The sequence below is a fragment of the Neodothiora populina genome, assembly GCF_041146345.1.
Source record: "Neodothiora populina strain CPC 39397 chromosome Unknown canker_contig_3, whole genome shotgun sequence".
Classification (NCBI taxonomy): Eukaryota; Fungi; Ascomycota; class Dothideomycetes; order Dothideales; family Dothioraceae; genus Neodothiora; species Neodothiora populina.
The window spans coordinates 85,068-99,426 of record NW_027191417.1 but is presented as its reverse complement, the minus strand read 5'-3'; the positions used below and the strand labels follow the sequence as shown (position 1 = coordinate 99,426).

Below are 14,359 nucleotides of genomic sequence, written 5' to 3'. Positions count from 1 at the left end.
CGCTTCTGCATCTCGTTCATCTCTGCGGCTCCCTGGCTCTGGGAAGTCGCTGGAACACGTTCAACACAGTCTGTGTACCCCCTGCACCGGTATTCCAACATCTCAGCTGCCAACTCCGGACGGCTACCTAATCTGGCTATATCCACAACTTTTCGGAAGCACGTTCGTTCCACTGCAGCAGGAGCTGTATATATCGCGTGCTTCGAAGTCCCAACGCGAGAGAGACAATAAGGACCTTGACCAATTCTGGCATCTGCTAAGCCCTTCGCATGAGTCAAGCAGATCATTCTAATTTGGCTGCTGGGTTCTCGAGTCCCCCAATTTATCTACGATGTGATGTCCGTATCAAGCATGCATCATCATTAAGCGACCGGGATAGAGATAGCGGTTCCTCAACTCCAGAAACGCAGCATTCGAGGACTTTTCGATTACGATCTAACGAGGGCTGCCGCACTTGCCGACAGCGCAAGGTCAAATGCGACGAAGCTCATCCGCGGTGCGGACCATGCACCAGATTGCGTAGAGAGTGTGAATGGGGCCGCCAGTGGAGGTTCCACGACGACAGCGTACGAGTGCGAAGAAAGTACAAAGTCCTCGAAGACGCTTCGTTGCAGCGTGCCACGCCACAATCTTCGGAATGTTTAGACATTTATGATTCAGCTTCGGCACATGCAGGCACACTACCACCCTTTGCTGTTCTCCCCGATGACTCATATAGAGAGCAAAAGGCGTTGACTCGTGCACCTGGAACTTACAATGTGGTGCTTACGCCGGAAAGTTTTTCGCGGCTACCAGAGTATGCTGCTCACAAAGAATTGTCACGGCGAAACTCGAAAGCTTCAAGGACTTCCGGACTGATCAAAGATCATGACGAGGGCGATCCCGATGTGATAATTCTATCTGAGTTCGAGAACACACCCTTTGTGAAGATCACGCCCATCAACTCGGATAACAAGCAGTACATGGACGCTAGCAAAGCAAACGTTATGTTCATGGTTTCGTATATCCCAGAGATACAGAGAGATTTCACCAACTTCGGCACGCGAGACGCCGACAATAAAAAGCATCTTGTACTTTACAAGAACTCAATACTAAAACGTATCATACCATTGGGCACCAAATTCAATCTGAATATAGGCGCCGGCAACGAGGATGTCGTGATAGGAATGGCGAAAGACTTCCGGCCTCTCTACCATGCGATTTGCTCCATTGTCTTGCTCACATTAGCGCTTCAGGGTCAGCCCGACCTTTTGACAGGAGCATTCCGACATTACGATCAAGCCATCTCAGCCTGTCTTGCATACACAGATATCGACTCCGATCAGTTCTTCTATTTACACTTTCTATTACTTCTCTACGACATCTGCTGCGCCACACAAAATTGGCCACAGGACCGGAAAATGTGGGCACAGCACCTAGCTCATCTATCACGAATAGTCCACACACCGCGTCGCGGTCAAGTCGTCAGCCGGATGCGAGCTTACATCTCGTGGTATATTCTGTTCCTAGACATACAATCATGCTTGGCTGGAAATGTCGAGGCCGGGTCTTACGTCCGAGCGTATCTTGAGAATGGTAGGTCCTTACCACGGTGGCCACTCTCACCAAGCAGTCCGATGAAGACGCCGCATGTCAACGCATCGGGAGCTTTCATGGCAGTGCACGGATTGGTTCTTCACCTATTCACTATCTCTGCTGAGCAGAGCCAACTGGCATTGAACATGCGACGACAGGTTCGCGAAAACCCCATGGCAATGACGATATGTCAAGGCCAAGTCGACATCTTCTGTGAGCGATTACGCAACGAATGGATGGAAAGATGCCCACATTCGCTTCGGCCAGACGCACACGCTACGGGGAAGGAGCTACCGCTGATAGCACGGTCGACCTTTGAATTTGCACAGCTGCAATACTCAACCATGGCCATCTACCTGCATACGAGCATGTATCCAGGCCAAAGACTAGCCTCGGCTCGCTACCGACACGAGGACGCCCACCACTGCACCTCGATACTATCCATGGCGTCAAGAGCAATCGCGAACCACGACAAAGGCAACCATCACATGGTCCCAGCATTGTTCATCGCCGGCTTCGCCACGACGTCGGCCCACGAGAAAGCTCTCGCCATGGAGCTGCTGCAGGCCATGGAGGGCACTGGTATCAGTCGCAGCGTGTCTCGCAGCCTGCAACTACTCCGGATAATAGTCCAGGAGCAAGCCGATCGCGAAGCTGCGGGGGGTCTGGCGGAGGAAGTCGATTGGATAGAATGCGCACAGGTGCGGGGCATCAAGTGCATCAATTTTGGTTTATGAGTGGGTAAAGTACAATATGGAAACTAGGTACTCGACTCCACCATTTCTACTACTGTACTATAGAAACTGTACAGCAAGGAGTATACATACACGAGGGAGCAAGCGGGGGCGGCGGGGCAGGCCCAAGAGATACCACACACAAAACTCCTTTTAGACTTTGACGTTTCTCATGTCCCTCTTGAAACGAGTGACAGGAAAGTCCGGTCTCATGTGGCCCCTTTTCCTTCTTTCCTTTTTCGTCTCTTTGCTTGCGTCTGTGACATCCGAGGTCTGATCGAGTTTCGCCCTACCGAGCACAACTATGCAAATACTACTGCAGGCACACGTTTCCAGAACGTGTACGGCAGAGCTGAGCAAGCAAGCAAGCAAGCGAATAACCCCCCGATCGGACAAAACTTTCTTCTCCACGCCCTCTCCTTTCTTTTCCCCACTGCCCCCGCAAGACACCAACGACAGCAGAGAAGATGACCGTGTATTTAGATGAATTCGAGAGCGACAGACAGAGTGGTGCGCGATGATTCCGCACACTTGAACCCCGGACGAAGCCTAAGTTCCGCCACTGTTTTGCCTCGGTACAGAAACAAAGATCTACACACACACAGACACAAGTCTGTCTTGTGGAAATAAGGCTTTTGTGACTGGATTATTGGGAGGGGAATGACCGTGTAAGACTTCGCGAGGTTTCACGTTTACCAGAGGGTGGTCTCGAATCTACAGTAAGAAAAGACAGGAGCTGGCGGCTGCACTTGCTTGTTCAGTTTGCAGCACATGGGATGAGGACGACGACCAGAGGTGACGATTTTACTTCATATATACCATTGAACTATCATAAAAAGGAGCGACAATGTAAGGCCACACCGCAGTCCCTCTCTCGACCTGGCGGGGTGGCGAAGTGACAGAAAGGCGATGAATCGCAATCACACCATGCAGATCATACTTTAAAGTCATTTGGATGCGAAACGATATACTCATAACTCGTGCTCCTGAAGTCGTCTTGCATAAGGTTGTTGCTGAGCACTTGCAGCTGCACCAGTTGTGGATTCGCGCTCGTGTACTTGGGCCAGCTGATCAAGGGCGCGGTGGTCGGAATCGCGTTCGGATCCAGATAGTTGACGAAAGAGACGTAGTAATTCTGGTAAGTGACTGCTGTCACGAGGGTGGTTTCGAAAAAGTACGCCAAGAGATCGCTCGCATGGAATGTGCCTAGCACGGGGGTGCCGTAGGCATGACTGTCGAGGAACGACCATGCGTTGACAGTCCCGGAGACGAGGGAGAGGTATTGTCTTCTGCGGAGGTTGAAAACCACATCGCCGACTAGTGCCGCCACACGCTTGAATTGGGGATAGATCTGGTTCGCGCTTCCTGTGCGGAAAGGCGAGCCTGCCGCAGGGTCGTCAGGATAGGTATCCACAAGACCCGCAGTCAGTGACACCTCGGTATCAGGGAAGATCATAGAGAAATAGTCAACGACCTCTTCAGTGGTGGTGATGTTTGTCTGTACGAGAGAAAACAGGGTGCCTTCGTCTTCTTGGTCACCCACGATAATGGGGACTTTGGTATAGGCACCATTTCGAACTGCTACATCTGGCGAGATGGGGTAGAAGCTGTCAGATGGATCTGGTCGTGGCAGGTAGGCCAGATTCAAACTGGTATAACTGAAAATTGCCGGAACAGAGTTGGTCGCCTGGAGCAAGTCCTGGTACGGCAAGTTGCGCAAGCATGCCAGGGTATCGCTCGCACTCGAACAGCCGGCGTTCTTGACGACCAAGTCGTATATCGCTTGAGGCTTGGGATGATCTACATCCAAGGCTGGGGTGATGGACCCGGAGTTCATGATGGCTCCTCTGAAAAGGGCCTTGCCTTGATGTGTGTTGTCGCCACCATTGATGATGGTCTGGTCAAACACCGAGATTGCTCCTGCTGACTCGCCCCAGATGGTGATTTTAGTAGGGTCGCCACCGAAGGCTGCGATGTTCTCCGAAATCCATTCGAGTGCGAGTCTCTGGTCGCGAAGACCGAGGTTCGTGCTACCGTCTGCTTTCAGCTCCTTGCCAGCAAGAAAGCCGAATCCTCCTACACGATAGTTCATCGCAACATAGATGACCGGGGCACCCAATTTGACCGACTGTGCAACGATCGGAGTACCATCGTACATCTGCGTTGAGCCGAGCTCAAATCCACCTCCAAAGATGTAGACCAGAACAGGCAATTTCGAAGAAGATGTGACCGTGGATGGTCTGATCACGTTGAGAGTCAGACAATCCTCGCCGGCATTCAAGATCTCTTGGCCCAGAGGCGAGTCCAAGAGAGTTCCTATCACATCTGACGGCAGATCGGCCGTGTCGACCTGTGAGAAGAATTGTGGACATGCCGTCGGAACGGCAGTGGCTGTCAGGGTGGCGTAGCCAGATGTGATTGTCTGAGGAGGCTTCAAACGAAGAGGCCCTACAGGTGGTCGAGCGAAAGGAATGCCCTTGAAAGAGTCGATGCCACCAGTAGTGCTACCTATGACAGTGCCATTCTTCACAGTGGCGGAAGGGGCGCCAGCTTGTCTCCCCTCGATCGGTGCAGATGAAGCACCCAAGGCCAAGCATAAGATAGGCAGTATGAAACGCATGTCTAGCAGTCTGAGACTACTCGAGTCTGGTAAAGTTCTGATGCTATTCGAAGATTAGACCCACGGCTGCGACGAGTTTAAGTAGTCCAGCAAGAGGCAGGAGACTCCATCTTCCTCGGCACTTGACGCCTTGATCTGTGAAGTGAATGTGATTGCAATGCTATCCGACGTTGCATGGCTTCGTGAATGCGGCATGTTTTGGGTGTGCTTGACTAGAGCTTAATCACCTGCAGGTCAGTAGCATCAGGTCCCGTAGACTCATCGGAGCGGGGCAATGGTGTATCTGGCGCAGAGAACGTCGCTCTGCTCCATAAATGAATGCTTGGTCAGACCGCATGTGTCGACGGGAAACTAAGATATTGTCTTTACCATCCCAAGAGGGGCATGTGGTATAGTGTCAACCTTACCCTGAAAGGCTAAAAACAGCCGCGGCACAGAAAACGTCGCTCAACTCATGCCGTGACACGGAGAGCCCAAGGATCCAATATATGTACTGTATTGCATATTCGATACTGTGACGGACTCACATTGGGGGCTATTCATGAGGAAGACATAACGCTAGGTCAAGCCATAAAGCCACTGGCCGTTGCGAGCCGGGAGGGGCTTTAGCTACTTGTCCTACGAGCCTGTCAGCATCGATATCAGGAGCGAATACACGACGTGATTCGTCCTTCGCCAGCGAGCGCTTCGCCGATGTGCGATGAAGATGAACGTGACATGTCCATACGGAGAATTGGATCCGCGCGATGCAGGAACCTTTGCGCATCTTTCTTCAACCGTTAAACTCACAGGATCAGGACCGCGTAGAGTCCCAAATAGAGTCGATAGGATATTCGCGCTAGCTGTTTATCCCCCGCATTCTGAGGACCGAGCCGAAGCGGAGGGCAGTCATGTCGGATGCCTCTCAGGAGCTTATTCATGTGTCAGCCCGTCACTGGACATGTTGTGTGCAACATGTATACTACTGTGAGATTGACGATGCTCTCTCGCGCTCAAGTAGAACCTCGTAAGCATAGGACTTCTGAGCGCTACACAGTCGAAAGGGATTTGCGCTGTTGTATGCCATTTGTCGCGAATCGTCGCCCGTCGAGTGGAACAAAACTATAGTATTATAGCCCCAGACTTTGTAGTTCACGATTCTGACCAATCGGTCGTTTTGGCCCCATACTGAGAGAATCACCAGACTGACATTTGAGAGGCACCCAAAGTCGAGTCAAGCCGGACTCTTTCAGTAGCCCGAGCCTGGAGCAAGCTTGGCTACTCATGGACCTTTCAAATCCTGCTTTAGAACAACGACTCGAGACTGGCAGTGTCTTGCACTTAGGACAAGCCGTGTCCTTCATATTGTTTGTTGAGTGTCGCCCATTAGCTACTATGCATTCCTAGCGGACTATATGAGACCGAGTACCGCAAAGTTGCGGATTTGTATGTATCCGATGGTCGCTAGCCATGATCTTTCAATGGGTTTTACGGTCGGGAGATGGAATACAGTCAGAGGTTCGAATGGTATATGTTTCTGCAGTACGTTATGTGCCGCGTGCTTGATAAGGCTGGCGGAATGGTCCACAAGATAAAGCATTGCCAGAGCGGGGAGGGGACCCTGTCCTTGAATCTAGCTATTTGGCGAATTGGCGAATGGAATGTTTCAGCTTTGTTTCAGCTTGATAAGAAGAAGAAGAATAGTAGCTCAACCAAACAGAAAACCCGATATTATTGGCCTACTTCACATGTGCATGTGTCTTTTCTATGATTATGCATCAGTATTGTGGGTGAGTCGTGTGCAGCGAAGATGATTTGAGATCGTTGTGTCGCTCCAGCTGTAGCACCACCCAGGAACACCGCACTCTACTGCAAGCGTGGGCCACTGTAATCTGGAAAGTGCACGTCAGCAACGAAGCGCGATTGACGTGAATTAGACGTTGATCTCAAGCGCAAGTGTAGTCGTGTCCGCTTCAGTCCTTGTGGCTGTCTTGAAGTCATTGCGCAGCGATGCTGCCCGTTGCCGCTCCTCCGAACCTCTGTAACACTGATACAGACTGGGTCGCACTCGCGAGCAGGTGGATGCGCTTCAACGTCGGCAGACCGGACCTGGTGTATCAATGTATAAGGTAAGCAGTGACGACGAGACGCTACCGGAGTAGTGATGTACCGTTTGGACATGTAGCCTATTACCAAAGGAGCCTATCTACGATGCCTTACTCAACAGTATGCTCGCTCTCGATGAAGCTCCATATTCGAATATCAATGCCGGCAAGTGCTCGCAGGCAGTAAGTCGTGGCAAGAGCTTGGCATTGCGTCGTGTTACGGAGGTAGGTATAGAACAATTGAGTTTTGGGTTCCAAGGTGCAAACACATTTTCTACGACCAAAACGCTTTTCAGGATTTTTTATTTCTTTGCGTATTTACAGGACTCGAGAAGGATCACAGGATGGGACAGCCACTTTGCCTTGTTGTCATTACGTTTGACTCGCAAGCGTCCGGAAGGAAGCTAGGCAATGTCTTAGAAAAGGAATGCACAGTGGATAGAGTTTTGAGCGAGGGTCGGGTCAAATAGCCGCTCTATGTCATACTCGTACCATATTCGGAGCTCCGTGACTCATACAGTGGCAATGGTTCCGTATACACTTCATGACTGCGTTTGAAGAGCATCAGTAGACACAACATTGTAAGGTATAGTAGGGCTGTCCAGGCCAACAATACAGTACCTCGCAACTGTACAATGTCCTCCGCTGTGGCAATACAAGGCACAGCAGCCTGTTCTGCTGGACCCCCACTAGATTTCATTTCAAACCCAGCCGAGCGGGACCCATGAATCCTAAATAAACGTTGTTCGTAACAAATTTTGTTGTGCGAAGGAGTCCAGTAAGATTGGAAGTTCCTGCCGGACGTCCAGTAGGGGCGGACGAGGATGAGTACACGGTGCAGCCAAGGTGCAGTATGCAGGTCGGTCAAGTGTGGTCTTGTCTACCGCCTCTTATTAGTAAGGCACTGTGTGATCACCGTCAACAAGTCTGTGACACGGTTGAGCGCGATCCCCAAAGTGCCACGTGTAGTGATTTTCGGAGCAGCCACTTGTCGCCCTACCACAGCGTGTACAGTACAGTGGCAGGTGCTGGATGTCTGAAGAACACTCTATGACCGCGACAGTCAGACCGACATGTTCTCATCGATTTGATACTCGGTCCAGCAGATATCGAAAATTACGAGCACATGTAATGTACAGTACCAAAGGCGCTGTCGACAGCTCCGAACAGAGGAGAGGGTGAATGTATATGGCGTTGACAGCATACAGCAGGTACATGTCCAGCTCTCAACCAACAGCATGTGGAGACTCCAAACATTGAAGCAGATTGACGAGAAGCTCTCTACGCTTGTAGACAATTCAAAGCTCCCCCTGTGCTTACTCAATCAACGCATGGTCACTTGGTGCCTAGAATTGGTGAGAAACGCATCGAGTCAGAAGCTACGAAGTTTCCGGATCCCGGAGAAGGTATAGGACGGAAGGTAGTGCTTCCGACGGAAGCAGAAGAAGCCGTCCACCAGAGGCCCAGTTACCCACTTACCGCAGCCCCGGAATCCATTAAAGGGGGCCATTAACCCTTGGCTACAGGTAATTCGTCAGAGCGTTCACTCTGTTTAGAGAGTGTCAAGGTGTCAAGCGGTTCAATGTTGTCCCTAGTGCTGGATGGTACACTGCCAGAACAGTGCTAGGGGCTCTTCCATCCTCCTCGTACATCGTTTCCAGAAGGCTGATGTGATCGTCACAAATGAGAGCTTGATCCATATTGCCCCATCATTACTTTATTAGCGACGCGGCCAACGCCCCACGATATCAGTAGGAACAAAGATATTAAAACCCATGTGCCTCCCGCAATCCGTCGCTTCTTGTATCTGCTTTGAACTGGCGTGCACCCTGTCGCTGTTGTTTATCATCACCACCATCTCATCTGACCGCGCCGGTCGCTGTGTTTCTTGTCCGTAGACCCTTGGGCCTTCGGTATACACATTGAAGAAGCCCTGACGCAGCCATGTCGCTAGTTGGTAATTTTGCATTCAACAACTTCGACCACACAGCGGCGACGAGTGGCACGGGTGACGCTGCTGGTAGTGGTCTTGCGTTCCAGCACAGGCACAGCGAGGACAACGGAGAGTCCGAGGATGTGAACCGGCCAAGCACAACCTCGGCCTATTCAACTAATAACAACAACAACAACAATAATAATAACAACAATGCTATTTCTCGCTCGACGTCCAGGACTGCAACCACAGAAGTGCCTGTAAATGCCGATGAGCACTCCGGAATTCACGGTGGCACATACTACCCGGACGGCATCCCCACGACGAACGGAAAGGGCGAGTATACCAAGGATGGAATCGAGCAGGCAGAATCAGCAGCGTCCTCGGTCGAAAACAACAAAGAGGAGATTCACGCCTTAGCAAAGCGTATCAGCCGGACGCAAACAAACCAGTCCGGATGGACGAATGTGCCGGACAACCCGTTCATGGACGTGGACGAAGACTCCCCACTCAACCCTAATGGGCCTAACTTTGTGCCTCGTGCTTGGGTCAAGTCGATGTTGAAGCTCAACCAGACCGACCCCGAGAAGAACCCTGCAAGGACGTCGGGTGTCGCCTTCAAGAACCTTAACGTGTTTGGATATGGTCAAGGCACGGATTACCAGAAGAGCGTAGGAAACGTCTTCCTCGAGGGCATCGGCCTCGCCAAGAGACTTCTTGGCAAGGCAAAACCCACGAGGATTGACATTTTGCATGAGTGTGAGGGTCTTGTCAATGCTGGCGAGATGCTTGTCGTCCTTGGTCCTCCTGGATCTGGATGCTCCACTTTCCTCAAGACCTTGACCGGAGAGACGCACGGATTCTATATCGGCGACGAGTCTTATCTCAACTTCCAAGGTATCAGCGCGGAAGACATGAACACAAAGTACCGCGGTGAAGCCATCTACACCGCAGAAGTCGATGTCCACTTCCCCAGCTTGACCGTCGGAGACACTCTGTACTTTGCAGCACGTGCGCGGTCGCCTCGTGCGCTGCCCGAGGGTGTCAACAAGAACCAGTGGGCCGAGACTCTCCGTGATGTGGTCATGGCCACCTTCGGTATCTCCGAGACGGTCAACACCAAAGTTGGAAACGACTTCATCCGCGGTGTGTCCGGTGGACAAAGGAAGCGTGTCACCATCGCCGAAGCCACGCTCAGTGGAGCACCTCTCCAGGCCTGGGACAACTCAACCAGAGGTCTCGACTCGGCCAATGCCGTCGAGTTCTGTAAGACTCTTCGCATGGGTGCCCAATACTTCGGCTCGACAGCCATGGTGGCCATCTACCAATCGCCTCAGGAGGCTTACAATCAGTTTGACAAGGTCGTCGTCCTTTACGAAGGTCGCCAGATCTACTTCGGAGACGCACACGGAGGACGCCAATACTTCATCGATATGGGCTTCCACTGCCCTGATCGTCAGACCACCCCCGACTTCCTCACTTCCATGACTTCGTCTGTAGAGCGTGTTGTCCGCCAAGGCTTCGAGGGCAAGACGCCGCGAACGCCTGACGAGTTTGCTGCGAGGTGGAAAGCTAGCCCGCAGCGCCAGGAGCTTCTGCGACAAATCGACGCTTACGAGAAGCAATTCCCTTTCGGCGGAGAGTCACAGGAAGCGTTCGAGGCCTCGCGCAAAGCTCAGAAAGCCAAGAGACAACGCGTCGGCTCGCCATATACCCTGTCATACGGTCAACAGATCCGATTGTGTCTTTGGCGTGGATTCAAGCGACTCAAGGCCGACCCCTCATTGACCTTATCGCAGTTGTTTGGTAACTCGATCTTTGCCCTCATCATCGGATCTGTCTTCTACAACCTCAAGTCGGACACCAATTCCTTCTTTCAGCGCGGTGCACTCCTCTTCTTCGCCATTCTGATGAACGCCTTCGGCTCCATGTTGGAAATCTTGACTTTGTACGCCCAACGACCAATTGTGGAGAAGCACTCCCGTTACGCTCTGTACCACCCATCCGCCGAAGCATATGCATCAATGTTGACAGACATACCCTATAAAGTCCTCAATTGTATAGTGTTCAATACAGCGCTTTACTTCCTGTCGAACCTGCGCCGCGAACCTGGTCCGTTTTTCTTCTTCCTGCTGATCTCGTTCTTCTTGACCCTGGTCATGTCGAATCTGTTCCGTACCATCGCCTCTGTTTCGCGTACCTTGTCGCAAGCCATGGCGCCCGCAGCAATCCTCATTCTCGCCATCGTCATCTTCACCGGCTTTACTCTACCCGTCGACTATATGCTTGGCTGGTGCCGATGGATCAACTACATTGATCCGGTCGCATACGGATTCGAAGCGTTGATGATCAACGAATTCCACAACCGCAGATTCACATGCTCGGCGCGTGTTCCCACTTATGGCTCTCTCGCCGACCAGACTCAAGTTTGCAGTTCTGTCGGAAGTGTAGCAGGCGAATCTTACGTGGATGGTGATGCTTATATCAATTCGGCCTACTCTTACTACGCTTCGCACAAGTGGAGGAACTTTGGTATCATGATCGGTTTCATGTTCTTCTTCCTGTTCACATACCTGGCCGCGACCGAGTACATTTCTGCGAAGAAGTCCAAGGGCGAGGTGCTGGTCTTCCGTAGAGGTTACAAGCCGGCCATCCTGTCCAAGAACTCGACTGATGATCTTGAGTCCTCCGGTGGAGCTGGAGCGGTGCAGGAAAAGCAACACGACTCCAAAGAGGTCGCCGAGATCATTCAGAAGCAGACTGCAGTCTTCTCTTGGGAAGATGTCTGCTACGACATCAAGATCAAGGGAGAACCGCGTCGCATTCTGGATCACGTTGACGGTTGGGTCAAGCCCGGTACATTGACAGCCCTCATGGGCGTGTCAGGTGCTGGTAAGACGACGTTGTTGGACTGCCTGGCAACACGTGTGACTATGGGTGTCATTACTGGTGAGATGCTTGTCGATGGCCAACCTCGTGATGCATCATTCCAACGCAAGACTGGTTACGTTCAACAGCAAGATCTCCATTTGTCTACTTCCACCGTCCGCGAAGCATTAAATTTCAGTGCTCTGCTTCGTCAACCTGCTCATGTTCCCCGCGAGGAGAAGATCGCCTACGTTGACGAGGTCATCAAGCTGCTTGACATGGAAGAGTATGCCGGAGCCGTCGTCGGTGTTCCCGGTGAAGGTCTCAACGTCGAGCAACGCAAGCGCTTGACCATCGGTGTCGAGCTGGTTGCTAAGCCAGAGTTGTTGCTCTTCCTGGACGAACCTACATCTGGTCTGGATTCGCAGACATCATGGGCAATTTGCGACTTGATGGAGAAGCTCACCAACGCCGGCCAAGCCATTCTTTGCACTATCCATCAGCCATCCGCCATGTTATTCCAGCGTTTCGACCGTCTGTTGTTCCTCGCCCGCGGTGGACGTACAGTCTACTTTGGCGAGGTCGGTGAGAACTCCCACGTCTTGACTAGTTATTTCGAGAGAAACGGTGCGCACAGATGTCCGCCCGAAGCTAACCCTGCTGAATGGATGCTGGAAGTCATCGGAGCCGCACCTGGATCGCACACTGACATCGACTGGCACGAGACATGGAAGGCTAGCCCTGAGCGTCAAGCCGTCAAGGACGAGCTTCGCCAGCTCAAGGAGAAACGTCCTCAGCAAAGCGTGCTGGATTCCAGCGACGACAAGACACTTCATCGTGAATTCGCTGCTTCCTTCATGGTGCAGATGAGAGAGGTACTTCTTCGTGTTTTCCAACAATACTGGCGCACACCTAGCTACATCTACTCCAAATTCGCTCTAGGTCTGTTCTCGGCGCTTTTCATCGGCTTCATCTTCTACAACGCTCCCGTCTCGCAACAAGGATTGCAGAACCAGATGTTCTCGATTTTCATGCTCTTCACGATCTTCGGAAACTTGGTGCAACAGATCATGCCTCATTTTGTCACACAACGTGCCTTGTACGAGGTCAGAGAACGTCCGTCGAAGACTTATTCGTGGAAAGCTTTCATGCTCAGCAACATCATTGTCGAACTCCCATGGAACGGCGCTCTCAGTGTGATCATGTTCTTCTGCTTCTACTACCCGATCGGCCTGTACCGTAACGCCGAGGCTGCTGATCAGGTGCACGAGCGTGGCGCGCTTTTCTTCCTATACATCTTCGTGTTCCTGATCTTCACCTGCACATTCACCGACATGATCATTGCCGGTCTCGACTCAGCAGAGACGGGTGGTAACATTGCGAATCTGTTGTTCTCGCTGACGCTGGTGTTTTGCGGTGTTCTCCAAACGCCAACCGCGCTTCCTGGCTTCTGGATCTTTATGTACCGCGTGTCGCCATTTACATACCTGGTAGATGGAATGTTGTCTGTTGCGGTGGCGAATACAGAGCTGGTCTGCGCCGGAAACGAATATCTCAAGTTCAAGGCTCCTTCCGGACAGACATGCCTGCAGTACATGCAGCCTTACATCGATCAATTCGGCGGCTATATGCAAGATGACAGTGCTAGAGACAACTGCAGTTACTGTCAGATCCGCGACACCAACGTCTTCCTGAGCTCCGTCGCCGCGAGCTACTCGCACCGCTGGAGGAACTTTGGTATCATGTGGGGCTTTGTCGTCTTCAATGTCGTCGCCGCGCTCTTCCTCTACTGGCTCGCACGTGTGCCCAAGAACCGCAACAAGAGCAAGAAGGACTAAAATGCCTTCTCTCCTGCGTTCTCAGGCCTCTTTTTTTCTTCTTTTTTTTCTTCTTTTTCTGGAAAACTCATCTTCCTTTCGATCGCGATGTTATGGTGTGTCGTATTTTCTGCTATGCATGGGACGAATGGAACAACTCCGACTGTTTTTATGATTGAGAAGAATACAGACTCATCTTTTAATTTTAATTGTTCCACAGAACCTGATAATAAATTTTAATTGTTCATCTACACAACACCTTCTTCCTGTACAAGACACCCTTGCCATGGCTTTTAGTGATATGACCGTACAATGTGGATATATCCAACAAACAGATTAACGAACAAGGATACAAGTACCTACTGTAATGACGGGTTCAGCCGCGGATCTTCCCGAAGACCGCATCGCACGCGTACCTTAATTACGATATACGAATTGTTACTGTACCCAGAGGTCACCGAGTCATTGCCAGAACGGAAGTTGCCAGGTCTGCCCGGAGTTTTCACTCACATCCATTCAATAATGGGGGTGGGTGAGAAGGAGATTGTTGAATGATTGCCTTGGCGGAGACGGCAAGTTCCGTACAGCTGGTGAGAGCCAAGCCAGGCGCCGGAAGTCGCGTCGGTTATACGCCAGAGCTGAGCGCGCCATCGAGAATCGATCTGGCGACAGCGAAGCTAATACTTGTTTCGACAGGCCTGCAAGGGTTGTGCAAGATTGCTCTAGCA

The 14,359-nt window shown here is 51.6% G+C and overlaps 3 protein-coding genes across 4 annotated transcripts; 2 read left to right on the top strand and 1 right to left on the bottom strand.

Annotated features, from left to right (window-relative positions):
• Nucleotides 1-269: 269 nt before the first annotated feature.
• Nucleotides 270-2,312, top strand: AAFC00_004451 (uncharacterized protein; the record flags this gene model as incomplete). Of its 2 annotated transcripts, none has more annotated exons than XM_069344094.1 (1): nucleotides 270-2,312. In XM_069344094.1, the coding sequence occupies one exon, from the start codon at nucleotides 270-272 to the stop codon at nucleotides 2,310-2,312; it is 2,043 nt and encodes a 680-aa protein (XP_069196507.1). The 2 variants fall into 2 exon arrangements, with proteins under 2 accessions (XP_069196507.1, XP_069196508.1); XM_069344095.1 differs by having other exon boundaries at nucleotides 1,920-2,312.
• Nucleotides 2,313-3,243: 931 nt separating this feature from the next.
• AAFC00_004450 (uncharacterized protein) lies at nucleotides 3,244-4,929 on the bottom strand (the record flags this gene model as incomplete). The annotated part of the gene is made up of 1 exon (XM_069344093.1): nucleotides 3,244-4,929. The coding sequence occupies one exon, from the start codon at nucleotides 4,927-4,929 to the stop codon at nucleotides 3,244-3,246; it is 1,686 nt and encodes a 561-aa protein (XP_069196506.1).
• Nucleotides 4,930-8,957: 4,028 nt separating this feature from the next.
• On the top strand, nucleotides 8,958-13,652 carry AAFC00_004449 (uncharacterized protein; the record flags this gene model as incomplete). Its single annotated transcript, XM_069344092.1, has 1 exon — nucleotides 8,958-13,652. The coding sequence occupies one exon, from the start codon at nucleotides 8,958-8,960 to the stop codon at nucleotides 13,650-13,652; it is 4,695 nt and encodes a 1,564-aa protein (XP_069196505.1).
• Nucleotides 13,653-14,359: the final 707 nt, after the last annotated feature.